Raw genomic sequence first — 26,806 nt, forward strand, 5'->3', positions numbered from 1 at the left:
TGAGCATTAACTGACCCAGGCACAGCCGGAACACAGCACTGCGTCTCTTGGGTGCCCTCTACTGGCACACCGCCGCACTTGATTTCAACAGACTGCATATTTAGGCATTCTCTTTTCACTCTTTCTTAAATGAAGCTTCCCAGAACTTAAGAGGCCAGAGTTTACGTCCTCGCCTTCTCCACCCCCCCCACCTTCAGCCATCTTGCAATAGTCAACTGAAAGTGAGTGCCACCCAAATTCACACAGAGCTCCAAAATGACCCAAAGCTGGCCCCTATGCATGCCTTCCCAAGTTTGAAGTTACAAAATGCTGATGCACAGTGTCCCCATGACTGAGACCCCTCCTCCTCCTCCTTGGTTGTATTAAAAAAAAAAACTCCTCGGGGTGTTGTAATGTTCAATCAGCAAGAACCAGTAGGAGAGAGGTTTGCATGCAGTCCGGTTAGGGGGCGGGGCCGTAGGCAGGAAGGAGGCTGAGACAGTCTTAACTCATCCTGGGCTAATCATGGGCAGCTCAGTACTGCCTTCCTGCTGCTCCCTGCGCTCAGCTTCCTCCTCTAAACTCAGACCTAGCAGTACTGAGAATGAAAAATTCTTTCCATTTTTTTTTCCTCAGAGATGTAGCAAGACTGCCATATACAAAAAAGAAAACTAAGTCAGCGGCATTCCTCTATGCAAACACTAAGTTAGAAGAAGCTGAAATCCTGAAAACAATTCCTTTTACCATAGCAACAAAAACAATCAAATACATAGGAATAAACCTAACCAAAGAAGTGAAAGACTTGTATACTGAAAATTATCAGTCATTACTCAAGGAAATTGAAAAAGACACAAAGAAGTAGAAAGATATTCCATGTTCATGGATTGGAAGAATTAACATCTTCAAAATGAATATTTTACCCAGAGCCATCTACAAATTTAATGCTATCCCCATCAAGATCCCAAGCACATTCTTTAGGAGAATAGAACAAATGCTACAAATGTTTATCTGGAACCAGAAAAGACCTAGAATTGCCAAAACAATCTTGAGAAGAACAGAACTGGAGGCATCATACTCCCAGACCTCAAATTGTATTATAGGGCCATTGTCATCAAAACTGCTTGGTACTGGAACATGAATAGACACACTGACCAGTGGAATAGAACAGAGAGCCCAGAAGTGAGCCCCCACACTTATGGCCATCTAATCTTTGACAAAGGTGCCCAGACTATTCAATGGGGAAAGCAAAGTCTCTTCAACAAATGGTGTTAGAAAAAATGGGTTGAAACATGCAAAAGGATGAAACTGAATCACTATATTTCACCAAACACAAAAGTAAATTCCAAGTGCATCAAGGACTTGGATGTTAGACCAGAAACTAACAGATACTTAGAGGAAAATATTGGCAGAACTCTTTTCCGCATAAATTTTAAAGACATCTTCAATGAAACGAATCCAATTACAAAGAAGACTAAGGCAAGTATAAACCTATGGGACTACATCAAATTAAAAAGAAACTACTACCCAAATCAAGTGACCCATCACAGAATGGGAGAATATCTTTTTACATGCCATACATCAGACAAGAGGCTAATAACCAGAATATATAAAGAGCTTGCAAATCTCAACAATAAGAAAACAAATAACCCCATCCAAAAATGGGGGGAGGACATGGACAGAATATTCACCACAGAAGAGATCCAAAAGGCCGAGAAACACATTAAAAAAAATGCTCCCAGTCTCTGATTGTCAGAGAAATGCAAATCAAGACAACAATGAGATGCCACTTCACTCCTGTGAGAATGTCATACATCAGAAAAGGTAACAGCAGCAAATGCTGCAGAGGTCGTGGGGTCAAAGGAACCCTCCTACACTGCTGGTGGGAATGTAAATTGGTCCAACTTCTGTGGAGAACAGTCTGGAGAACTCTCAGAAGGATACAAATGGACCTACCCTATGATCCTGCAATTCCTCTCCTGGGGACATAGCCTAAGGAACCCAACACACCCATCCAAAAATATCTGTGTATGTTCTTGGCAGCACAATTGTTCTTGGCACATATGTTCTTGGCAGCACAATTTGTAATAGCTAAAACCTGGAAGTAACCCAGGTGTTGAACAACAGATGAGTGGCTGAGCAAGTTGTGGTCTATACACACAATGGAATACCACTCAGCTATAAAAAATGGTGACTTCACCATTTTCAGCCGATCTTGGATGGACCTTGAAAAATTCATGTTAAGTGAAATAAGTCAGAAACAGAAGGATGAATATGGGACGATCTCACTCTCAGGCAGAAATTGAAAAACAAGATCAGAAGAGAAAACACAAGTAGAATGAAAAAGAAAACTAACAGAGACCAGAAGTTTAAAAAGATACTTTGGAAAAAAAAAAAAAAAAAAAAGAAAGACACTTTTCTGACTCAGATGGCAAAAACTAAATCAAAAAAAGTGGAATATAATATCTAAGAATTCCCTCATCAGAACCATCTGTGTTAGAAAAATACAGAGGACCAGGATTCATCCCTAAACCCTAGTATGGGGTTAGAAATAATAATGGCTTCCCCAAGAGGTCCACATGCTAATTTTTGAAACCTATGAATATGGAGTTAGGCAAAAGGTGTTTTGCAGATATGACAAAGTCAAGGACCTTAAGAGAAGTCAAAGACCTTAAGAGAAGGAACCCCCGGATAGATTCCATGGGCCAAGAGGGAGGTGGGGAAGTCAGAGTAAATGTGCTGCGACAGAAATGTGAATGATGACTGCTCCTCAGCCTTTCGGCTAAGATCAAGTGTGGAAATGTGAGTGACGCCTAAGCAAGGGTGGGGCCATGAGCAGACGAGTGCAGGCTGCCTACAAAAGGTGGAAAGAAATCAAAGGAGCAGGCTCTCCTATTTGCATTGTTTGAAACTGCTAAGCTTCTGGTCACTCATTACAGGTGGAATGGGTAACTAACACACTCGTTTTTCAAGTCCCTGGGGATGATCTTGGTGCACGATTCAGATGTACTACTGGACTAGAACTTGGAGTCACCTTCAGAGAAAAGAAAAACAGCAAGAAGCACTGATCTTAAAATGCAACTTAGGGGCCATGTGCTGGGCTCACCCAGCACAGCGAGTATATTCTTTTTTTTTTTTTAATATTTATTTTATTTATTTATTCCCTTTTGTTGCCCTTATTGTTTTATTGTTCTAGTTATTATTGTTGTTGTCACTGGATAGGACAGAGAGAAATGGAGACAGGAGGGGACGACAGAGAGGAGGAGAGAAAGATAGACACCTGCAGACCTGCTTCACCGCCTGTGAAGCGACTCCCCTGCAGGTGGGGAGCCAGGGTTCGAACCGGGATCCTTATGCCAGTCCTTGTGCTTTGCGCCACCTGCGCTTAACCCGTTGCGCTACAGCCCGACTCCCAGCGAGTATATTCTTATGCTCAAGGATCCAAGTTCATGGGGGGGGAGAGCTCACAAATGGTGGAACAGCTGCAAGCATCTCCCCCTTTCCTACCTCTCTCTCACAGCCTCTCCCTGTCTATCTCGCTGTCGTCACCCTCTATCAAAAAGAAAGGAAGGAAACATGCAAATTCTATTTAACCCAGCAAATGTACTTCCTGGAATTTGGTCTGAAGTTATTCTTGCCGAGGGATACATGTCTGTGCACATAAGATCACTGAGGCTGCAACATCACAAACCACAACCAAAGAGGGTCCACGCACACAAGGCCACTAAGGCAAGCTGTGGTATGTATCGATGGAGTCATGTAAGGCTGTTCTGCCTGACTGGCAAGAAAAAAAAAATTAAAAGATTAGAAGGCAGAGCTAGAATAGAAAAACACAAAAGGGTGTGTTTACTGTAACATCATATACATAACATTTATACTTACCTGTACATAAATCTGAATATATAGTATATTTTACAAATATACCATATGAAAAAATATCTGTAGTATATTTGTAAAAAAAAAAAAAACACAGTAACTCAGTAGCTAGAAATTCTCTGATATTTTAAATATTTATTTATTTTCCCTTTTGTTGCCCTTTTTATTGTTGTTCTAGTTATTATTGTTGTCATTATTGATGTCATCTTTGTTAAATAGGACAGAGAGAAATGGAGAGAGGAGGGGAAGACAGAGAGGGGGAGACAAAGACACCTGCAGACCTGCTTCACAGCTTGTGAAGCGACTCCCCTGCAGGTGAGGAGCCAGGGGCTCGAACCGGGATCCTTATGCCGGTCTCTCTGATTTTTTTTAAGTGCCTTTGACTATATTACATAATCAAACACAGAAATTTAAGCTGAAAAGCAGTAACAGGAAGAGAACCAACTGAACACACAGTCGTACAAATAGGTGTCCACAAATCTAGTTCCTTTAGCTACTAAATCCGCATCTTGACCTTTCTAAAATAACAATTTTCAAAATTTCTTCCTACTGTGGAAAAAAAAAAAGTGACAGTTGGAGCTAAGTTCTAGTTCTAGTAGGAAAGAAACTCTATTCCTTGCTTTAATGGCCAAAATACATACTGCTGTTTCCTATATTTCTCTTAGCACAATCATAGAGATTCAAAATATGACCTATGCTTAGAGGTTAAGAGAGGAAAGGTGGAGACTAAGAATTCTGGTGGTGGGTAGCGAGAATCACACACACACATATCATAAGGGTGTGAAACGGTATCTTTTACAACCCTGTAAACTACTGTTAAAGTCACTAACAAAAATGATCATCAAAAAATTATCTTTGGGGTAGGGTGGGTAGCATAATGGTTATACAAACAGACTCCCATGCCTGAGGCTCCAAAGTCCCAGGTTCAATCCCCTGCATCACCCTAAGTCAGAACTATGCAGTGCTCTGGTTTAAAAAACAAAAAACAAACTTTGACCCTAAACCCTCACAAATTAAGTTTGGTAACTTTTCAAAGTGAGTCTACATAGCCTACAGCCCTACTTTTAAAATAATCTAGTAGGACCCAGGCAGTAGTGTATGTTACTATGTCCAAGGACCTGGATCCAAGCCGGCCCGCCTAGCAAGGGGGGGTGGGAAGCTTCACAAGTGGAGAAGCAGGTCTGCAGGTGTCTCTCTTTCGTCTCCCCTCCCTTCTCTCAATTTCTCTTTGTCCTATCAAATGAATATAAATGAATAAATAACTTTGGGTTTTTTTTTTTTTTTGCCTCCAAGGCTATTGCTGGGGCTCAATGCCTGCACTACAAATCCACTGCTCCTAAAAGCCTTTCCCCCACCCCATTTTGTTGCTCTTCTGTTGCTGTTGTTGTTGGATAGGACAGAGAGAAATGGAGAGAGGAGGGGAAGACAGAGAGGAGAGAAAGACACCTGCAGACCTGCTTCACCGCCTGTGAAGCGACTCCCCTGTAGGTGGGGAGCCAGGGTTCGAACCGGGATCCTTATGCTGGTCCTTGTGCTTTGCGCCACCTGCGCTTAACCCGCTGCGCTACAGCCCGACTCCCCATTTATTCCCTTTTGTTGCACTTGTTTTATTGTTGTAGTTATTGTTGTTGTTGTCGTTGTTGGATAGGAAAGAGAGAAGTGGAGAGAGGACGGGATGACAGAGGGGGGGAGAGAAAGATAGACACCTGCAGACCTACTTCACCGCTTATGAAGCAACCCCCCTGCAGGTGGGGAGCCGGGTGCTCGAACCAGGATCCTTATGTCGGTCCTTGCATTTGTGCTACGTGTGCTTAACCCGCTGCGTTACCACCTGACCCCCCAGAATAGTTTTAAAGCAATACTAATCTAGTCTAGGATGTTAAATTTATATGAACAAGTATTAGTAACTAAAAATATAGTGTGGATTTGATCAGTGTAACTCAATTCATAAATATATGCAAAGGCCTGTGTTTGATAAGAGCCTTGACACCCCCCCGTCCCCAACACACACACACACACACACACACACACACACACACACACACACACACACACACACACAAAGAGGAGATGAGTGAATCTGGAAGCTACGTACGCTGTAACTGAGCGGCTCTCAGCTGCTTCTTCAGCCTTTCCACCTCATTCTTTAAGAACCGGATGTGACGCATCATGTTCTCTGGAGAGTCGATCTCCATGGAGATGTCTCTGGGTGACGGGGGAGCGGAGACTGGCTGGTCTAATTTCTCCTGTAGGATTCTTCATTGAAAAGAAAAATAATTCCAAGAATGAAAAACAGTTCCCCTTTAAAAGACAAAACAATATCCTAAGAAGTTTATTTTAGCCCTGAGATGCTATTAATGGTCTGGATTCAGAGACATGGTATGCTTATTTCTGCTGATTTCTGGTTGTCTGGCTTATATGTGGTGTTTAGAGAAAAGGGCTGAGTTTAAAGAGTAACCTCTTGGGAGTCGGGCAGTGGTGCAGTGGGTTAAGTGCAAGTGGCGCAAAGAGCAAGGACCGGCGTAAGGATCCTGGTTCGAGCCCCGGCTCCCCACCTGCAGGGAAGTCGCTTCACAGGCGGTGAAGCAGGTCTGCAGGTGTCTTTCTCTCCCCCTCTCTGTCTTCCCCTCCTCTCTCCATTTCTCTCTGTCCTATCCAACAATGACGACATCAATAACCACAACAATGTTAAACAACAAGGGCAACAAAAGGGAAAATAGAAAAAAAAAAAAGAGTAACCTCTTTTTCCTCTTTGTTTAAATAACAACTGGCCATAAAGCATTACTGAAAACAAGCTCTAATATCTGCTTCTGACTAGTACGCCTAGCTTATGACAGACACTTAAGTATCTGCTAAAGGTACAAAATGTTGGTGTGAGAGCAGAGAAACTAAAGAAACTGCATTCTCTCAATGCTGTTTGAAACCTCAGCTACATTCTATCATTTTCTATTTAAGCTTCTTCTTTTTTTAAATCTTTTATTTACTTATTGGGCAGAGATGGCTAGAAATTTGAGAGGGAAGGGTGTGACAGAGAGAGAAACACCTGAGACACTGCTTCGTCACTTGCAAACCTTTCCCCCCTGCAGGTGGCGTCTGGGGGCTCGAACCCAGGTCCTTGCACATTGTAGCATGTATATTCAACCAGGTGTACCACCGCCCAGCCCCTACTATCAATTTTTTACTTTTAAAGAATGGCATCAGATAAGAGATTTCTTTTCTTTTTCCTTTTCTATATTCAATAGGACAGAGAGAAATTAGGAGGGAAAGTGGAGACAGAGAGGGAGAGAGGGACAAACATTTACAGACCTGCTTCACCACTAGTGAAGCATCCCCACTGCAGGTAGGGAGCAGGGCTTGAACCTGGGTCCCTGTGTAGAGTCCTAAGTGCATTTAACTGGGTGTACCACCACCCAGACCCTAGATTTAGCTTCTAAAATTCTCTTTAAAAAACCAACAATTCCCAGAGCATGGCAAAATGAACGGAAGATCCATTTTCTTCTGGCTGTAGCAAAAGCAAAATATTAAAAAGAAAAACAAATAAAAACGTATAGGATTAGGGACTGTGTGACAGAGCACCAAGTTGAGTGAACATGTTACAAGGACCTGGGTTCAACTCCCCAGTCCCATCTGCAAGGGGGAAACTTCACAACCTATGAAGAAGGGCTGCAGGTGCTCTCTTTCCCTGTCTCTCTCCAGCTCAATCCCCCTCCCCTCTCAATTTCTGTCTCTATGCCAAAACAAATAAAGTATCAAAATAATTTATAACCATCTTTCAAAATTCCTGGGCTAACCATAGGTGGTGGCAAGAATTATTGTTGGTTTGGATAACAAAAAACTCAAAGGCTTTTCATCTACGAAAAGGTAATTTCATACTGTTCTATTCAATAGGGGCGTGTGTGTGTGTGTGTGTGTGTGTGTGTGTGTGTATGATTTCAGTGAACAACTGGCAGCAGAGTTTTATCACGATTATAAGCTACCAAGGGTGCGTGTGCCCCACCCCCCAACTGCCAGAGTCCATTTTATTTTATTTTATTTTATTTTACTTTTTGCCTTTAGTCTGCCCAAGTGCAAGTTGTGGAGTACCTTTCTGAGAAAAACTGCATGACAGATACTGCAATGCTCATACATTTGCTACACTCAGTAATTATTATTGCTAGTACTGCAATGGTGCACGTTAGGGCCATCACACTGATAGCAAACAGCAGACTGAATACATCTTCAGGATTTTCTTATAGAAATGTCTCTGATTTTCACTCTTCTAAAACTGTGCAGTGTGTCTATAGCTGGCCAATCTAGATGTGACTGCAAAATAATTTACAGATGCCCACCCAGCCCAAATATGTGTAACAAAATAATTTTGGTTACAAATAAATATGGTATACTGAGAAAGTAGTAACGTAAACTTTTTATGATTATATTCTCCAAATTCCCTTTTGTGCCAGGAAACAGCTCCCCAGGAGAACAAGCCTTTTACCACATGTGCTCCCGGGCTGAACCCCAGCACCACAGGGAGACACCATGGGCAGGCCGCATGAGGAACCAGCAAGATCTCACTTCCTCTCTTTTCTGTCTCAACCTCTCTCCTCCATCTCTCCCACTAAAAAAATTGTAAAGAAAAAAGAAAAAGCTGGGTGTTGGATGCTACTCAGCAGGCCCCAAGTTCATTCCCCATCACTAGAAAGAAAGAAAAATATAAAGAAAGGAAGGGAGAAAGGGAGGGAAAAGAAAGTGAGAGTGCATGAAAAAAACGTAGAAACAGAGAGAGAGAGGAAGGAGCTTACTCCCCATCACTAGAAAGGAAGGAAGGAAGGAAGGAAGGAAGGAAGGAAGGAAGGGAAAGAAAGAGAGAGTGCATGAAAAAAAGGTAGAAACAAAGAGAGAGGAAGGAGCTTACTCCCCATCACTAGGAAGGAAGGAAGGAAGGAAGGAAGGAAGGAAGGAAGGAAGGAAGGGAAAGAAAGAGAGAGTGCATGAAAAAAAAGGTAGAAACAAAGAGAGAGGAAGGAGCTTACTCCCCATCACTAGAAAGGAAGGAAGGAAGGAAGGAAGGAAGGAAGGAAGGAAGGAAGGAAGGGAGGGAGGGAAAGAAAGAGAGAGTGCATGAAAAAAAGGTAGAAACAAAGAGAGAGGAAGGAGCTTACTCCCCATCACTAGAAAGGAAGGAAGGAAGGAAGGAAGGAAGGAAGGAAGGAAGGGAAAGAAAGAGAGAGTGCATGAAAAAAAGGTAGAAACAAAGTGAGAGGAAAGAGGAAACAAAGTGAGAGCAAAAGTAGAAAGTGCATGGAAGGAAGAACGGAAGGAGAAAGAGAGAGAGAGAGAGAGAGAGAGAGAGCTCATAAAAGAGAAAGAGACAGAAAGAGAGAGAGACGCTCTTTCTACATCTATGACACACATCCTATACACAGAAAGCGTTCACCTATTCTTCAGACCTGGTTCCACCCAGGGCGTCACTGAAATAAAGGCCAGGGCCTTATACAAATGTGTGCGAATGCTCAGCTATGTACATACACTCAACACAAAACTTCTAGCATTCAATACAGACCAGTATTTCTTTACATAGAAGAAGACAGTCATTGCTCTATTAGCATCTCAATATTCCACTGAGAGCCACAGGCCGCACCTGCAGGGGGAAAGCTTTGCAACTGGTGAGGCAGGGCTGCAGGTGTCTCTGTCTCTCTCCCTCTCTATCACCCCTTTTCTCTCGATTTCTGGCTGTCTCTATCCAATGAGTAAAGAAATTTTTTTTTTGAAGACCCCACCAATGTGTCCTGGAGCTCAGCTTCCCCAGAGTCACACCCTACTAGGGAAAGAGAGAGGCAGACTGGGGGTATGGACCGACCAGTCAACGCCCATGTTCAGTGGGGAAGCAATTACAGAAGCCAGACCTTCTACCTTCTGCAACCCTCAATGACCCTGGGTCCATGCTCCCAGAGGGATAGAGAATGGGAAAGCTATCAGGGGAGGGGGTGGGTTATGGGGATTGGGTGTTGGGAATTGTGTGGAGTTGTACCCCTCCTACCTTATGCTTTTGTTCACTAATCCTTTCTTAAATAAAAAATTAAAAAAAAAAAAAAAAAAGAAATTTTTTTTTAAATCTCAATATTCCTAATGAAATCAATTCTAGTGCGATGTGTAATGACAGAATTTATCCCAAGAATACTAGAGAGAGCGAATGAGGAGGCCACTACAGTACTGTGAAAAGTTGACATCAATAGTCTTTGAGAACAACTCAACTTAAGCAGTTATATATATATATATATATATCTACCTTGACTGATTCTGTCACAGTCTCAATACCAAAGGCAAAGAATTTCTAATAGCAATTTCGAGGAAAATAAGAGGGAGATGAAAAGAGAAAAATAAAGAAAAGAAGACAACAACAGCAGAACAATCCTCAACGGTTTTCAACATGTTTCACAGTTGGCTAACTCAAAACAGCAGGCAGCAACCAAGGGACTCAAATGCTTCCTTGACATTCTTCAGTCACACTTAGAGCAGTATCCCAGACACACACACGCACACGCACACGCACACGCCTGCACACACGCGCGCGCACACATGCCTGCACACACGCGCGCACACGCCTGCATACACACGCAAATGCAACAGGAATCTAAACAAACCGCTTCTCCGCTTCAAGTTTATCCATTCTTTTCCAGAGCCGATTAACGAGTGCCTCTTGCTCTTGCTCCAGAGTGTTCTCAAGGTCAATTTTCTCTCGTCTCAACTAAGGGGAGAGAAAGAAAGCTTTACTGAGAACAAGCAGTCACGTAAAGTTTGTTAATTAGCTTTTAATTGAATCCTTACGACTCTGTTACTTGGAGAAAAACTGAAGTGGGGGGGGTGCAGTTTTCTGGGGTGCACGCGTATATTCGACACATCTCGTTCTTAAATCTTGATTACGAAAGCCGAGACAGGTTCATTGACAACGAAGCTTAATTGTTGTCTGGCACATGAGTCACACTGCTATGCTCAGCATTTCTTCAAGGAGCAACCCACCCACCCCTTCCTGCATGTCAGTCAACGCTGCCAGATATTCCTGTTAACAATAGAACCGCAATAAGTTTTAAAGCCACCTGAGAGTGATTCTACATACTACTCAGGAAGTACACATAAATGTCTGAAGGTATATACATATATATATATATATATATATATATATGTATATACATGTGCGTATGTGTGTGCGTGTGTGTGTGTGTGTGTGTGTGTATATATATATATATATATATATGTAATCCAAGAAAATAAGAGAGACCAAATTCACAAGATTGGTTCTCTATAGGAAGGTCGTGAAGGAAAATGGATATAACTGGGCCACTTGTGTTGTACTGCATAAGATTAAGCACCCGTGAAAAGACAGTGACGTGATCAATCAGCACTGAGTGTTTGCCATCAGTTTGCAATGAGTACTGAGAACACGGGACGCTAGTTAACAGCGGTATAGTAGGGGACCGGGGACTGTGACGGTTCTGACTTCTTGTAGCTTACTTTTTAGTGGGGTTAGGGAGCAAGTGAAATAATTATGTCTTTTGGTATAAGATGAAGGAGATAAAGAAAGTGGGGCTGATAAGAGAAACAGGAAGTACGGTGGTAAGATTTCACCGACGAGTTAAAAATTCATCACTTTCCTACAGAACACTCTCACGCCCAGCCTAGGTCCTCCTCCACCGGCAGGGCAGACACCGGAACCTGAGTCCTCTCCCCACCGCCAGAGTCCTTTGCTCTGGTGCAATACACCAGCATTTTTCGTTGGTTTGTTAACTTTTTGCCTTTAGTCTGCCCAAGTGCAAACTGTGAAGTGCTTCCTAGCATATTAAATATCGCAACGCTCCCTACATTCGCTATATTCAGTAATTATTTTTCGATTTCTCCTCTTCTACTGTGTAAAGTTATAGGCATGAAAGACCTGTTTCCTGCTGTGAAAGTTTGAGATTCAGATCTCTCTCCCTCCCTCCAGATAAGACAGGTTTAAAAAAAATTTTTTTTTAGTGGTTTCCAGGATTAACACTGGGGTTCTATGTCTACTCTACGAATCCACTGCTCCTAGAAGTCATTTTTTCCCATTTTGTTGCCATCATTCTTGTTGGAAAGGACAGAGAGAAACTGAGAGAGGAGGGGGAGCTAGGGAGAAAGAAAGACCCCTGCAGACCTGCTTCACCACTTGGGAAGGGAACCCCCTGCAGGTGGGGGAGCCTTGGCCCAGCACTTACCACTCTGTGTGCAATTGCCTCCCCCCCCCCCCCACAAGACAGCTCTGTTGGTGTTTTATGAAGAGGCAAACACACAAATCGTCTCTACCCAGTCATCTTGCCCCGTCCTCCAACTTTATTACTTTAGGTCAAGCACACAACACTAGCTGGTAACTTGAAAAGCAAAGCAAGATTATGACCAAGATGCCTTTTCTCATGGGTCACATAGCTTTGGGCAAGGACTCACCTACTGTGAGACCCCCTTATGCTCATCTATTAAGTGAGACAGTGGGCCCGGTGATCTGAGGTCATTTCTGAAGCTACCCATTCTCTCATGTCCTCCCAATCTCAAGCTGCCATCTGTCTTTAGACTGAATTCTGTCAGATTTTTTTTTAAACTAGAAGAAGCAAGAGAATTCAAGAGCCACCTTTTAAATTTTTTTTTTTTATTTAAAAAGGAGACATTAACAAAACCATAGGATAAGAGAGGTACAACTCTACACTATTCCCACCACCAGAGTTCTGTATCCTCTCCCCTCCATAGGAAGCTTTCCTATTCTTCATCCCTCTGGAGTATGGACCCAGGGTCATTGTGGGGTGCAGAAGGTGGAAGGTCTGGCTTCTGTAATTGCTTCCCTCCTGAACATGGGTGTTGACAGGTCGATCCATACTCCCAGCCTGTCTCTCTCTTTCCCCAGTCGGGTGGGGCTCTGGGGAAGCGGAGCTCCAGAAGCAAAAGTACACAATAGTCTGCAGTGAGGACCCCCAACTCTTCATCTGCACTATTCCAGCCTTTAGGTCCATGATTGGTCAACAATTTGTTTGGCTCTGTATGTTAACTCTCTTTTCAGCCACCAGGTTCCAGATGCTAGCAGGATGCTGACCAGACTTGCAAGAGCCACCTTTTAGGTTAAGGAAAATGCCTAGGATACTGTGACGTGTGTAGCTGCACGACCAGTGCAGGAAGCAAGTGACCACGGCAGCCTGAATGGGGACATGCCTGACCAGCTCAGAGGACCTTGAGGGGAAAGCCAGATCGGGAGGTGGGGGTGGGGTCTCTCTCCCTTGTAAAGAAAACTCGGGGTGGAGGAGGGGGCAGATGTAGCACAACAGGTTAAGCACTCATGGCACAAAGCGCAAGGACCTGTAAAAGGACCCCCCAACTCCCCACCTGCAGGGGGTCAATTCACAAGTGGTGAAGCAGGTCTGCAGGTGTCTATGTTTCTCTCCCCTTGTCTTCCCCTGCACACTCCATTTCTCTCTGTCCTATCCAACAACAACAGTAATAACAACAACAATAAACAAGAACAACAAAAGGAAAAAAATGGCCTCCAGGAGCAGTGGATTCATAGTGCAGGCAATATATATATATATTAAATGAAATAACATAACTCGGGAGTCACACAGTGGGCGAAAACTAAACTGAGGACAGTTCCATTAGTGGGTCTGAGGGTTTAGAACAACAGATGAGCGGGTCGGAGCACAGGCACTGAAACCTGCAAGAATTGCAGCTGCTTTTCGGCACCTTCCAGGAGAGTTACCAGCTAGCAACTCTCTGCCACTTCGACAAATGACATTCCCTAGGTGTGAAGCTGAATCTGTTCTACTAACTAACTTCCGCAAGGCTGGCAGTGCAGGAAGCCCCCAGGTCAGCAGTATACGTTCTTGGGTACGTCACACACAGGCTACCAGTGCCATCATTCAAGGCGATCTTTAGCCTTAGAATACAGTTCTTCTGAGGGAGTCCAGGGGTAGCGCAACAGGTTAAGCGCACGTGGTGCAAAGCACAAAGACCAGCATAAGGATCCCGGTTCGAGCCCCCGGCTCCCCACCTGCAGGGGAGTTGCTTCACAAGTGGTGAAGAAGGTCTGCAGGTGCCTTTGTCTCCCAATCTCTCTGTCTTCCCCTCCTCTCTCCATTTCTCTCTGTCCTATCCAACAACGACAACATCAATAACAACAACAATAATAACTACAACAATAAAACAACAAGGGCAACAAAATGGAATAAATAAATAAATAATTTTTTTTTAAAATTATAGATTAGTTCTTCTGGGGCCAGGCGGTGGCGCACCTGGTTAGGTGCACAAGGACCCAGGTTCAAGCCCCCGGTCCCCACCTGCAGGGGGAAAGCTTCATGTCTGGTGAAGCAGGGCTGCAGATGTCTCTCTCTCTTTCCCTCTAGCTCCCTCCTTCCCCTCTCAATTTCTCTGTCTCTATCCAGTAATAAATATTAAAAAGAGAACAGCTATTATTTTTTTTTATTTTAAAAATCTCAATATATTCACATATACAGGCAGTTCCCAACAACACAAAAGGTAAAGGAAGTCATATGATTGTTTATGATAATGGAATGCACTCAGTATCATAATGAACTTCTCCCTCTAGCTTTTTTTTTTTTTTGTCTCCAGTGTTATTGCTGGGGCTCGGTGCCTGCACTACTTATCCACTGCTCCTGGAGGCTATTCTTTCCCCTTTTGTTTCTCTTGCTATTGTTACCATTATTGTTACTGCGGTCACTGCTGTTAAGAGAGGACAGAGAGAAATCAAGAGAGGAGGGAAGACAGAGGGGGGGAAAGAAAGACAGACACCTGCAGACCTGCTTCACTGCCTGTGAAGCGACCACCCCCTGCAGGTGGGGAGCCCGGGGCACTAACTGGGATCCTTACGCCGGTCTTTTGAGTTTTGTGATCCCTTAAGTTCTCTAGATCAGATTCAACCTCCAACACAGGAATCACATAACCTGTACATTTAGAGCCAGACAGTATATAGCGGTTCTACAAACTGAGGGAAAAAGTACATTTTCAGATCTTGCTTTTATCCTGATCAAACTATTCCTCCAATATGACCAGATCTGTTAGGTTTCCAGAGGAATCTGTATTTGAATTCTGGTTTGGAAATATGAACACTGCCATTCTGCTTTTACTATGTTGGTTTCTACCTGTAAACGCCGACTCTCGGGCGGTAGTGCAGCGGGTTAAGCGCATGTGGCACAAAGCGCAAGGACTGGCGTTAAGGACCCCAGTTCGAGCCCCCAGCTCCCCACCTGCAGGGGTCGCTTCACAGGTGGTGAAGCAGGTCTGCAGGTATCTTTCTCTCCCCCTCTCTGTCTTCCCCACCTCTCTCCATTTCTCTCTGTCCTATCTAACAACAACAACATCAGTAACAACAATAATAACTACAACAACAATGAAAAACAACAATGGCAACAAAAGGGAAAATAAGTGAATAAATATTAAAAAAAAAAACCCTGATGACTAGTCTTCATCCAGATCACTTTAATTTTTAATTTCTTTTTTTTTTAATTGCATGGAAGTCTAACCGACCGAGCAAACCGTAAGGTATTTCAAACATACACCGGGAGGACCTGACACATGCACACAGTGGGAAAGGCTTCGCCACTGCTGGTCCACTGATGTATCTGGTGAGCGCCGTGTGGTCGGCAGTTAGTGAGCACATTCAGCTCTGCTCTCTGCACACCCTCATCACACATCCAGGGCTGTCGACTACAGCCATCACCTTACGCATTAGTCCCTCAGGCCTCACTCATCGTGTGGTAGAAAACGGATTCCCTTCTGACTGCTGTTTATTCCATATCCACGCACCAGGCATCTATGATTCCGTGTGTGCCCAAAGCCAACGGGTACGGTTGCTGTGGAGAATATTGATTTGGCAGGCTGTCTGTGACTAAGCCAGTCTGGTGAACTGCCAAATTCCTTACTACTCTCCAGCAGCCTTTTCATTGCAGCCTAGTTCACATCAGACTAAGAGTTCCTATTGTGTTCCTAAAACACAAAACTACTTCAGCGAGTAATTTAGTATATAAAAAACAGTTTCTCTCAATTCACAACCCACCCCCACTCTGGGTTAATGGACTAGATTAATTACAGTTGTTGGCACATGGGTACAATTTCTCATCTCACTGAGATAGGTGTGTGCAAAGCACTCTCACTCCCACTTGAGGTCCACCGTAGTGGATCAGTCTTAACTATGTCTTCTCAGCAGAGAGACACTGCCCACCATCGAAAGGGCACGAAGTTGGGGAGGGGAGCAGCAGTGAGGTGGCTCCCAGGGCAGCACGTCTTTCTCACTGGGGCATTTTCCCATTTGCAAAGAACTAGATGATGCTTGGATGGGAGCGGCAGTGGGGGAAAAGGACGTTTGCAGAGAAAGCCAGTGAGAACTTGAGCCTAATTGGCATCAATGCACCACACACAGTTGCAGAAGGATCAGTGGCTATTTTCAACCGCACTGAACAACTGTCATGAACCATTTCTTATTTTCATCATCCCTATGGGAAAGCATAAGGTGAATCCCAAACATCTAGCTTAAATCAATCTTGGAAGGCATTCCAACAGAATTAACCCAAGATAATTAAGAAAGGGAAAATAAAGAAATAAAGGCTGTCAGATAAAGAAGACACACAAAGTTTGTTACAACACAATTTAAAAGGTACTTAAAAGATGAATATAAAGAGAGTATCTAATGTTTAAAAAAACTGAGCATTCTTAGAACCACATTAATCAAAACAGCCAGATTTACTCTTTCTTTCTTTAAAGAAAGACATATCCTTAAAAAACAAGCAAACAAACAGGGAGTCGGGCGGTAGCGTAGAGGGTTAAGTGCATGTGGCGCAAAGCACAACGACCGGCTTAAGCATCCCGGTTTGAGCCCTTCGAGCCCCCGGCGCCCCACCTGCAGGGGAGTCGCTTCACAGGCGGTGAAGCAGGTCTGCAGGTGTCTGTCTTTCTCTCCCTTCTCTGTCTTCCTCTCCTCTCTCCATTTCTCTCTGTCCTATCCAACAACAGCAATATCAATAACAATAACTACAACAATAAAACAAGGACAACAAATGGGAATGAATAAATAAATAAAATATTTTTTTAAAAAAACACCCAAAGAACAGCAGTGAATAAATATCCCCCCAACCTTCTGGGCTAGATAACATCTGAAGGTCAGTAGTAATTTAGCCCCATTTCTTATCAATTTATGATGTAGTCCCACAGTTGTTAACTGAAAATTCAGAAATTTTTCTATACACATCAAAGAGAAAAGAATGTGAAAAAAATAAACAGCAAGATTAACATGCTTTTCTTTTGGGTGAAAACAATAAGTGGTAATGTGATAATTTACCTGCCTACCTTTCCCTGCCTCCATACAGTTTTTCAAAGAACATCTGTCATTTTTACAATAGAAAAATTAACACCGAGAGCTTTAAAATGGGCAGTTTACTAGTAGTAACTTCACAGAAACTCATGCAATTACATACATCTTGTATTAAAAGGACCAATAAATCCTCAGATAAAAAGACAGTGAAGGTTAAGTATTTCTGTTTCCCAGATTATCTGGAAGAGATAAAATGGATCATATTTTACAACACAAAGATATAATAATAATAGTGGTTCAAAGACCTCTATAATTTAAGATTAGTATTTGATGTAAAACTAAGTCTGCACAATGGGCACGCAATCTCATCTCCTTAACACAAGGGACGCCTCAAAGAAAGTGGCCGTTCTTTGAACTCTGACAAGGGCACAGAGAAACCAGCAGGTACCACCCAGGGCTAGCAGGACAGAGTCTTGGCACTGCTGGAATCCACAGGGGCAGCTGTTAGCATGAATGGAACTCTCACAAGACCCAGTAGGACTATACATACTGTGGATTTCAGAAGTAGCCTTGTTCCACAAAAATAAACAAACAAAAAGCCAAAGGTAGGCCAGGCAGGCAGTGGTGCACCTGGTTAAGTGCTCACATAAAAGCCAAAGGTGCAAGCCGACACAGGAGACATGAGCTATTCAACTCCCTGCTATCTTGGTCAGAAGGATGCATGGATCATCTGTGTAAGCCAAGAGTCATGTCGGCTCTCTTTCTCTTTTGCCTCCAGGGTCATCACTGGGGCACGGCACCTGCACTACAAAGCCACTCTCCTGGAGGCCACTTCATTTCCCTTTTTGTTGCTCTTGTTCATCATTGTTTTAGTCATTATTGTTGTCATCGTTGTTGGATAGGACAGAGAGAAATGGAGAGAGGAGGGGAAGACAGAGAGGGGGAGAGAAAGACAGACACCTGCAGCCCTGCTTCACCACTCATGAAGCTTCCTCACAGCAGGTGAGGACTGGGGGCTTGAACCTGGGTCCTTGTGCACTGTAACATGTGCACTCAAGCAGAAACACCACCACCCAGCCCTGCCCCTTCATTTCCCTTGCTCGGTAACAGAGAAGAAACTCCGCTTCAGAAGCTCTTTTCTCTGTTCTCAGCAGCATCTCTGCTCCATGGAGTTCCTGCCTCCACACATGCACACCCCCACCCCAGCCGGAGCACTGCTCACCTCTGGCTGTTGGTGGTGCTGGGAACAGAATCCAGGACCTCTCAAATGCATGTCCTGCGTGCTGCCCCTGCTCTGTCTCTCGGGGCCCATCATCCACTTTTTACAACCTGTCTTCTCTCCTATGTCTGTCTCCTCTAGCATCACTGCCGGTCTACCCCAGTCTGTAAGTATCCTTCCTTCTCCTCTGGTCTCAGAGTCATCAGTCACTAAGGAACCCCGGGTCCCTCTCAGTTTCTTCTGGAAGGAAGGGGGAGCTGCTGCAGCGAAGAGGGAGAGGGAGCTAGCTGCTTCCCCCCACCACAGCACTGCAGGGCAACCCTCACCACGGTGCTCAGGGACACCAGGCTCCCTGAGCACAAGGTCGGGAACCTGAGGTCATCTTTCTTAGCAGAGGCGATGCTAACAGTAAGCGTCTAGTGCAGGCATGGTGAATTAACAATGGATGTGTGCCATCCACATCTGCTGAACTGCAACACAAGCAAGAAAGAAAATCATAGGGCTGTCGGGAAATTATGAAGATGTGGTTGAGCTTGGCAGGGCTTGACTTGAGGGGACATCCATCCTCTCCTCTTATCAGACTTATTATCTACATAATCATTGTTTTTCCTGAAAGATCCCCACCCATTCCATTCCTTTGATCTATCTTCTTTCTACCCTCAAGACCCTCCCTGCCTGCAGGGTATTATTAATCCTACCTGTTAAAACCTTCACAACAGTTGCTAAGGAAGTTCCTACTTTTCCCAGCCCTTTTGCCTTTCTCCGCCCCTTTCCAAACCATGTCAAGCCACTTCCGTTTCTGACTTACCACTTCTGGGTCTGCCCTTTAAAAACCTTGGCTCTCTGATCAATAAAGAAGTTGAATTGCCTCACCGCCACAAGTCTGTTCCTGAGTCATCTCTCTCGTGTCGCTGAGTGAGTAGCAGCCCAGGCTGGCTCCAGTTGGGTTCTCTCCAACCCAGAGAATACGAGCCCGAGCCCGCAAAGAAGCACCCCCCCATGCTAGCCTGGCAGGGGGTGGGGTGGGGGCCAGGTGGTGGCTCACCTGGTTAAGCGCACACTATGATGCATAAGTACCCGGGTTCAAACCCCTGTTCCCCACCTGCAGGGGATAAAGCTTCATGCGTGGTGAATCAGGGTTACAGGTGTCTCTCTCTCTGTGTCCTCCTCCCTTCTCAATTTCTTTATGTCTCTATCTAGTAATAAATAAATAAATGAAATTAAAAAAAAAAAAAGAAAATCACAGGGGGTGCTGGTCACAAATGACGTGAGAACATATATAGTCATAAGATGAAGAGATGGAAAGCCAGGCCAAAGAAGACGGTGAGAGCTTTGAGCATAATATCATATCTAAGCTCATGTTCCTGGAAAAAGGTCAGGGCATGGTGCCGGAGAAACTCAATGGAAACTTTCTTTATTAATGGCAGCAGCTAGAGTTGTTGGAGAGTTTAGATGTGAGTCACCAGGGATACAGTGGCATGATCAACATCGTCCGTGGCTTCCTTTACCTTATAAGAAACCTACAAGAAAGCGACTTACCAGAAATAAACACTTATCTGTTCAATTGCTTCTTATGCACCCAGTGATATGAGCAGAACCGGACATTATGTAAATACTGTCCAGCACATTTCCTAAGGAAGCTGATGAAACTTAAATAAGGCCGAAACGAGGGAGAGAGATAACAAACAGGTCCACAGAGATCTGGGGGTGGGTTCATCTGTGTGTCTTTCTCAAAAGGCAGGTCCTGACCTGTCACTGAGTGGCAGACTTAGTGTATTCAGTTTGAACATACATTTTGCTTAAAAAAAAAAACAAAAAAAACAGAAATGAACAGAAAATCAGTACAAGGTACATATGAAACTGATCCACAGAGCCAGGCAGTGGCACAGGTGGTAAAGTGCACACATAATGGTGCTCAAGGACCCAGGTTCAAGCCCCCGGTCCCCACCTGCAGGGGGGAAGCTTTACAAGTGGTGAAGCAGGGCTGTGGGTGTTTCCCTGTCTTTCCCCTTCCTTCTCAATTTTTCTCTGTCTCTTTCCAATAAAAAATTTTAAATATATATTTTTTTTAAAAAAATGAAACTGACCATAGGCTGGCTTACTGTGAAAAGGTGACATAACTAAAAGCAGCTGAAAATGGGAAATTCTCCACATTTAAAAAACAAAACTGCATACTGTACTTTTGAAACTAGGCTGAACTCCTAGACAGGTCAAACCACCAACATGCTAAGATGAACAAGAATACCCCACTTGAAAAAAAAAGTAAACTTTCACCCCACATCTGACCACATAACCTTGGGACAAATCCCCCTTTACTGACAGCTTCATCCTTCTGCGTGTGGGTGTGTGTGCGTGTGTGCGTGTGTGTGCGTGTGTGTGTGTGTGGTGACTTTTCTCTCTCCTTAGAACACAATTTTAGATTCTACCTGAAAGTGTACTCCCTAAAACTGTGATTTCTTGATGCCAAATAATTCACCTTATCTTTTTAAAAAATATTTATTTATTCCCTTTTGTTGCCCTTGTTGTTTTATTGTTGTAGTTATTATTGTTGTCATTGTTGGATAGGACAGAGAGAAACGGAGAGAAGAAGGGAAGACAGAGAGGGGGAGAGACAGCGACACCTGCAGATCTGCTTCACCGCTTGTGAAGTGACTTCGCAGGGGCTCGAACCGGGTCCTTGTGCTTTGTACCACGTGCACTTAACCCACTGCGCTACCGCCCAACTCCCGCTCACCTTATCATCTTAATGGTCTCCTAAATGTTACCAATCTGGTTACAAGAACAATGGTGTGCCTGAGTTGTCAATGTGAACTTCTTTCTTGCACGTGTAGCCTGCATAAGATCAATTTTATAACCAAGAGATCAAAAAAGTTTAATTAAGTATGGATCCTGGAAGGCAGCGTGGAAGACAAGCCCTCCCAGTAAAACTAGGAATTGGGTACAGTATGCGTTTCAATCAGAGGATGACAAGAGGTCATCCTCCAAATCTGAAATTAGTTTTCTTCAAAGGGAAGAGGGACCTTAACTCAGGGGGGCACTTCCCTCACTCTGGGAGCTAAACTGTGGTCACTTCAATGGATGCTAGGAAGTGAAAGTTCCGACTCTAACTGTAACATCGACATGAGTAACCTGCTTTGGGAGGGAAGTACAGCTCAGGCAAGAGAACAGAAAACGGAAGGACAAAGGCACTCAGTGAAAATCACTATCAAAAGCAACAGTACAAGACATATTATATAATGAAGATTATGGCAGCTTGTGTAGCACTGACAATTCCAGTGCGACCACACAAGAGGGTGAGGTCATAAGCATGGAAACAAAGAATGCATTCATTTCAACTGGCAAAAAAGAAAAAAAAAAATTCCCCTAAATGGTGATTAAAATTACTTTAAAAAAAATTTTTAATATTTATTTATTTAATTTCCCTTTTGTTGCCCTTGTTGTTTTTATTGTTGTTGTTGTTGTTGATGTTGCTGTTGGACAGGACAGAGAGAAACGGAGAGGAGGCGAAGACAGAGAGGGGGAGAGAAAGATAAGACACCCCCAGACCTGCTTCACCGCCTGTGAAGCGATCCTCCTGCAGGTGGGGGGCCGGGGGCTCGAACCGGGATCCTTAGCCAGTCCTTGTGCTTCACGCCATGTGCGCTTAACCCACTGAGCTACCGCCCGACTCCCTAAAATTGCTTCTAATTTTGCACCATATACTGTAAAATTCCCAACCTTTAATCATCTTAGACACACCCAAAACAAAGGGGAGAAAGTTTTACTCTGCTGCTTTTCTCCATTCTAATACTCCTCAGCTATTAAAAATGGTGAGTTCACCTTCTTCCCCCCATCTTGGATGGAGCTTGAAGAAATCATGTTAAGTGAGATAAGCCAGAAAGAGAAGGATGAATATGGGATGATCTCATTCACAGACAGAAGTTGAGAAACAAGATCAGAAGGGGAAACGCTAAGTAGAACTTGGACTGGAGGGGTGGAGGGGGGTTCAGGTCCTGGAATATGATGGCAGAGGGCCTAGTGGGGGTTGAACTGTTAGGTGGAAAAGTGAGAAATGTTACACCATGTACAAACTATTATATTTTACTGTTGGCTGTAAACCATTAATTCCCCAGTAAAGGAATAAGTAAAATTTTTTTTTAAAGTCTCCATTTTAATTAAAATAGGGACACGATGGCCTAGATTTGCAATTACTAGTATGAAGCCTACTTAGCAAAGCACATACTCTATTACAGAAACTCATTTCTTTACTGACATCGATTTGGAACAAACCTATAAGTACAGTTATTAATTTTACAAGAATGCAAGCTTTAAACCTATTATTATTTATTTATTTATTTTTAAGAAAAGTACTGCATAACTCTAGTTTATGGTGGTGCTGGTAGGGATTGAACCTGGGACCTTGGGTGTTTCAAGCATGAAAGTCTTTTTTTAGTTTTTGGTTTTTTTAAATTAGTCATTTACAAAACTGTAAGATTAAATAGGGGTATATATAATTCCACACCGTCCCCCAACATCAGAATTCTGCCTCCCAATCTTCCTCCAGTGGCAACTGCATTAGTTCTCCCAAGGCCACAGATAGGGGTTGACTTCCTATCTATATCTATATCTATATCTATATCTATATCTATATCTACATATTTTGCCCATTTTTTTCCTAGGGTCCTGCCTTCACTTCCTTTGCAAGTAATAGGTGTCTATTACTACTTCTTAGTGTCCTTCCTTTTTCTGGCATGAAAGTCTTTTTTGCATAACCATTATGCTATCTCCCCACACCCCCTGGACATCATTTTAAAGGACTTACAGAGAGTCTTAGTTTAAAATGGCACAGAGATGCATGCTCTTCCCAGGCACAGACTAAGACTGCTCTTCTCTTTCTTGATACCAGTTCACTACCTCCACCTTGTGGCCACAACTAAACCCTGGGGGTCATAACTCCTGCTACCAAAGTCTTTGGAGACTGCGAACAGAAGTTGTTGCAACTTTTAGTAGTCATCACCCAGAAGTCTGTGACCCAGTGAAATTCTCACAATACCACCACTACGAGAATTTCAGTCCCAATCAGCAAGTATCAAGTATCAACAGTTAGTAGTTGGAGTCCCAAGAACTGAAACAAGAATTTCCAGAGCTTTAACTTGACCATTACTGAAGCAACTTTCCATCCTGGGAATATGTTAGGTAGAACCATAAAATAAGGAACTGTAGACTGTGGAGACAAAAACAGTCTTCTAAATTAGTAGAACTGAATTCTACTGCATCTGAATTCAAAAGATGAGTGGTAAAAATATATTATTTTTTTTAACTGAAAGGGATGAAGGTATGAAATTTCAAGGCTACTGTTATAGTTTGGGGGTAGGGGAAAACCACTAACATTACCCTCACTGCTTGAGGAAAATACTAGAAAGAGAAAGAAAAAAGAAAGAAAGAAAAAGAGAAAAAAGAAGGACAAAGACTATCAGCTTAGGGCCAGACAGGGACATTCAGATGTGCATTTCTGGTGACCGCAACCTGTCACCACCACAGGTCAAAGCTGAGCAGTGTTCTGGGCTCTCTCTTGGTGTGTGTGTCTCTCTTTCAGTCAGTCAATCAGTCTATTAAAAAAAAAAAGTGATGAAGTTTAGTTTGTCACCAGAAATCTGGTTTTTGTGCCATCACTGACAGGAAAGCAATGTGGAAATCACCAGAGGAAGTCCGCACTGTTTCATTTATCTGAGAAAGAAGAGGATTAAATGAAGCACTCACAGTAATCGGTGTTAAGTGTGACTTAGAAAGGACGTGACAGCAGGACCATAGAAGTGAATAAAAATGGGAGATAGACAGACAGGCAGACAAAGGGAGAGAGGGGTAGATAGATAAGAAGATAAATAGTCAACCTGTATTTGTGACCTGAGGAGAATGAGCAGTTTCTGCTGCAGGCAGATGGGGGCACAGAACTTTGGTGGGGGAACGATGTGGAATTATACAGGTTATAATTCTGTAAACCAATATTAAATGACTAATAAAAAAGAGTAAGTAAAAAAAAAAAAGACAAAAAAAAAACCCTCTTAGTTCTTCTCAAACCTTAGCTTTCAATCACAATGGTTCTGAGGTTATAAGATCAAGTCAGTATGAGTATGGGGGGGCCGGGCAGTAGGGGAGCAGGGCACTTGGTTAAACACACACTTTACAGAGTGTGAAGACCTGGGTTGGAGCCCTCGTTGCCCATTTGCAGGGAGGAAGCTTCATGAGTGGTGAAGCAGGTCGGCAGGTGTCATTTTGTGTCTCCCCTTGTCTAATAAAAAAAGGGGGGGAAGGGCCCTGGGAGAGGATTTATCTTGCAGGCAACAAGCTGTCGTGATAACTCTGGTGGCAAGAGGAGGAGGAGGAAGAAGAAGAAAAGGAGGAGGAAGAAGAAGGAGGATGTGGAGGAGGAGAACAACACAACAGTTCATGGGCGGCAGCACAGCAGGTTAAGCTCACGTGGCACAAAGCGCAAGGACCGGCATAAGGATCCCAGTTCGAGCCCCTGGCTCCCTACCTGCAGAAGGAGGTGAAGCAGGTCTGCAGGTGTCTATCTTTCTCTCCCCTTCTCTATCTTCCCCTCCTCTCTCCATTTCTCTCTGTCCCATCTAACAACAAGGGCATCAATAACAACAATAACTACAACAATAAAAAACAAGGGCAACAAAAGGGAAAATAAATATTAAGAAAACAAGTCAGCACAAACTAAGATACACTGAAAGATTTCAAACTTGGGCTAAACTAGACAACTCTGAACAAAAGGCTCTGTTAAATGATAAAAACGGAATTAGCAGTCGCATTGCAAAGAGCTGGACTAGGGGCCGGGTGGTGGTGCACCTGGTAAAGTGCACAAGGACCCAGGTTCAAGCTCCAGGGGCAAGGCTTCATGAGTGTTGAAGCAGGGACACAGGTGTCTCTCTGTCTCTATCTCCCCCTCCCTTCTCAATTTATCCCTCTGCTCTATCCAATAATAAATAATAAATAGGGGCCAGGCGGTAGCGCAGCAGCAGGTTAAGCGCACATGGCGCCAAGCGCAAGGACCTGTGTGAGGATCCCAGTTCGAGCCGCTGGCTCCCCACCTGCAGGATGTCCCTTCACAAGTGGTGAAGCAGATCTGCAGGTCTCTGTCTTTCTCTCCTCATCTCTGTCTCCCTATGTCTCTCGATTTCACTCTATCCTATCCAACAACGACAGCAGTAACAACAATAAATAATAAATAAAAAACAAAAACCCCCAAGAGTTGGACTATGACTATACTAACTTTTAGGTGAAAACGAGGTAGTAGTATATATGACTAGCACGTACTAACAGGAACCTATGGTCATTTTGTACCCTATGGAAAATAAAATCTCAGGACACTAGGATTAGAAAAATGCACTGGGGAGAATGACGGTCAGGGGCAACAGAAGGTTTCAAAGTTTGACACATCAATCTAATGGGCCACTGTCACTGCCCACAGGTGTGTGTTGTGTGTGTGTGTGTGTGTGTGTGTGTGTGTGTGTGTGTGTGCAGTGCACAGGAGGGTCGGGCGGTGGTTAAGCGCACATGGTGCAAAGCGCAAGAGTAAGGATCCCAGTTCAAGCCTCCAGCTCCCCACTTGCCGGGGGGTGTCACTTCACGAGCAGTGAAGCAGGTCTGCAGATGTCAATCTCTCTCTCTCCATTTCTCTCTGTTCTCTCCAACAACAACGACATCAATAACAACAATAACCTCAACAACGATAAAACAACCAGAGCAACAAAAGGGAAAAAAAAATAGCCACCAGAAGTAGTGGATTCGTGGTGCAGGCACCAAGCCCCAGCAATAACCGTGGAGGCAAAACAAACAAACAGGGAGTCAGGCGGTAGCGCAGCGGGTTAAGTGAATGTGGCACAAAGCACAACGACCAGAGTAAGGATCCCGGTTTGAACCCCCGGCTCCCCACCTACAGGGAAGTCGCTTCACAGGCGGTGAAGCAGGTCTGCAGGTGTCTATCGTTCTCATCCCCTCTCTGTCTTCCCCTCCTCTCTCCATTTCTCTCTGTCCTACCCAACAATGACATCAATAACAACAACAACTACAACAATTTAAAAAGGGCAACAAAAGGGAAACTAAAGAAATAAATATAAAAAATTAAAAAACAAACAAATAAACAACAACAACAAGAAAAAAAAGTACACAGAACAGTGTGAAGCCCAGAGGCAAGGACTGCAGTCCAAGATCAATATGAACAGGAACATAAGAATGGACTGCACACAGCTGCTTTCCCAACTCTGTGCATTCTTAACCTTGCTGTTGCTAATTTTTGTCTTTTCTTTCACTTCTGTTTAAAAGTGGGAAAACATATGTTTAGAGAAGTCAATGAACTTCATTCAAGGTTACACAACCTACTAGTAGCAGAACCAGGGAGAACAACCAGGTCTATGACTCCAGATCTGCACCAATAAATCTAGCGAGGAAAA

The 26,806-nt window shown here is 43.6% G+C and overlaps 1 protein-coding gene across 2 annotated transcripts in view; it reads right to left on the minus strand.

Moving 5' to 3' along the window:
- Nucleotides 1-26,806, minus strand: part of CCDC6 (coiled-coil domain containing 6) — a 146,888-nt gene that overhangs the window by 26,427 nt on the left and 93,655 nt on the right. For both annotated transcript variants that reach the window (XM_060191149.1, XM_060191067.1), the window contains exons 4-5: nucleotides 10,476-10,579; nucleotides 5,948-6,108 (exon numbers count right to left, since the gene is read on the minus strand). In XM_060191149.1, the coding sequence (XP_060047132.1) occupies nucleotides 5,948-6,108; nucleotides 10,476-10,579 (265 nt within the window). The remainder of the gene's footprint in view (nucleotides 1-5,947; nucleotides 6,109-10,475; nucleotides 10,580-26,806) is intronic.

This window comes from Erinaceus europaeus, chromosome 1, assembly GCF_950295315.1.
Source record: "Erinaceus europaeus chromosome 1, mEriEur2.1, whole genome shotgun sequence".
NCBI lineage: Eukaryota > Metazoa > Chordata > Mammalia > Eulipotyphla > Erinaceidae > Erinaceus > Erinaceus europaeus.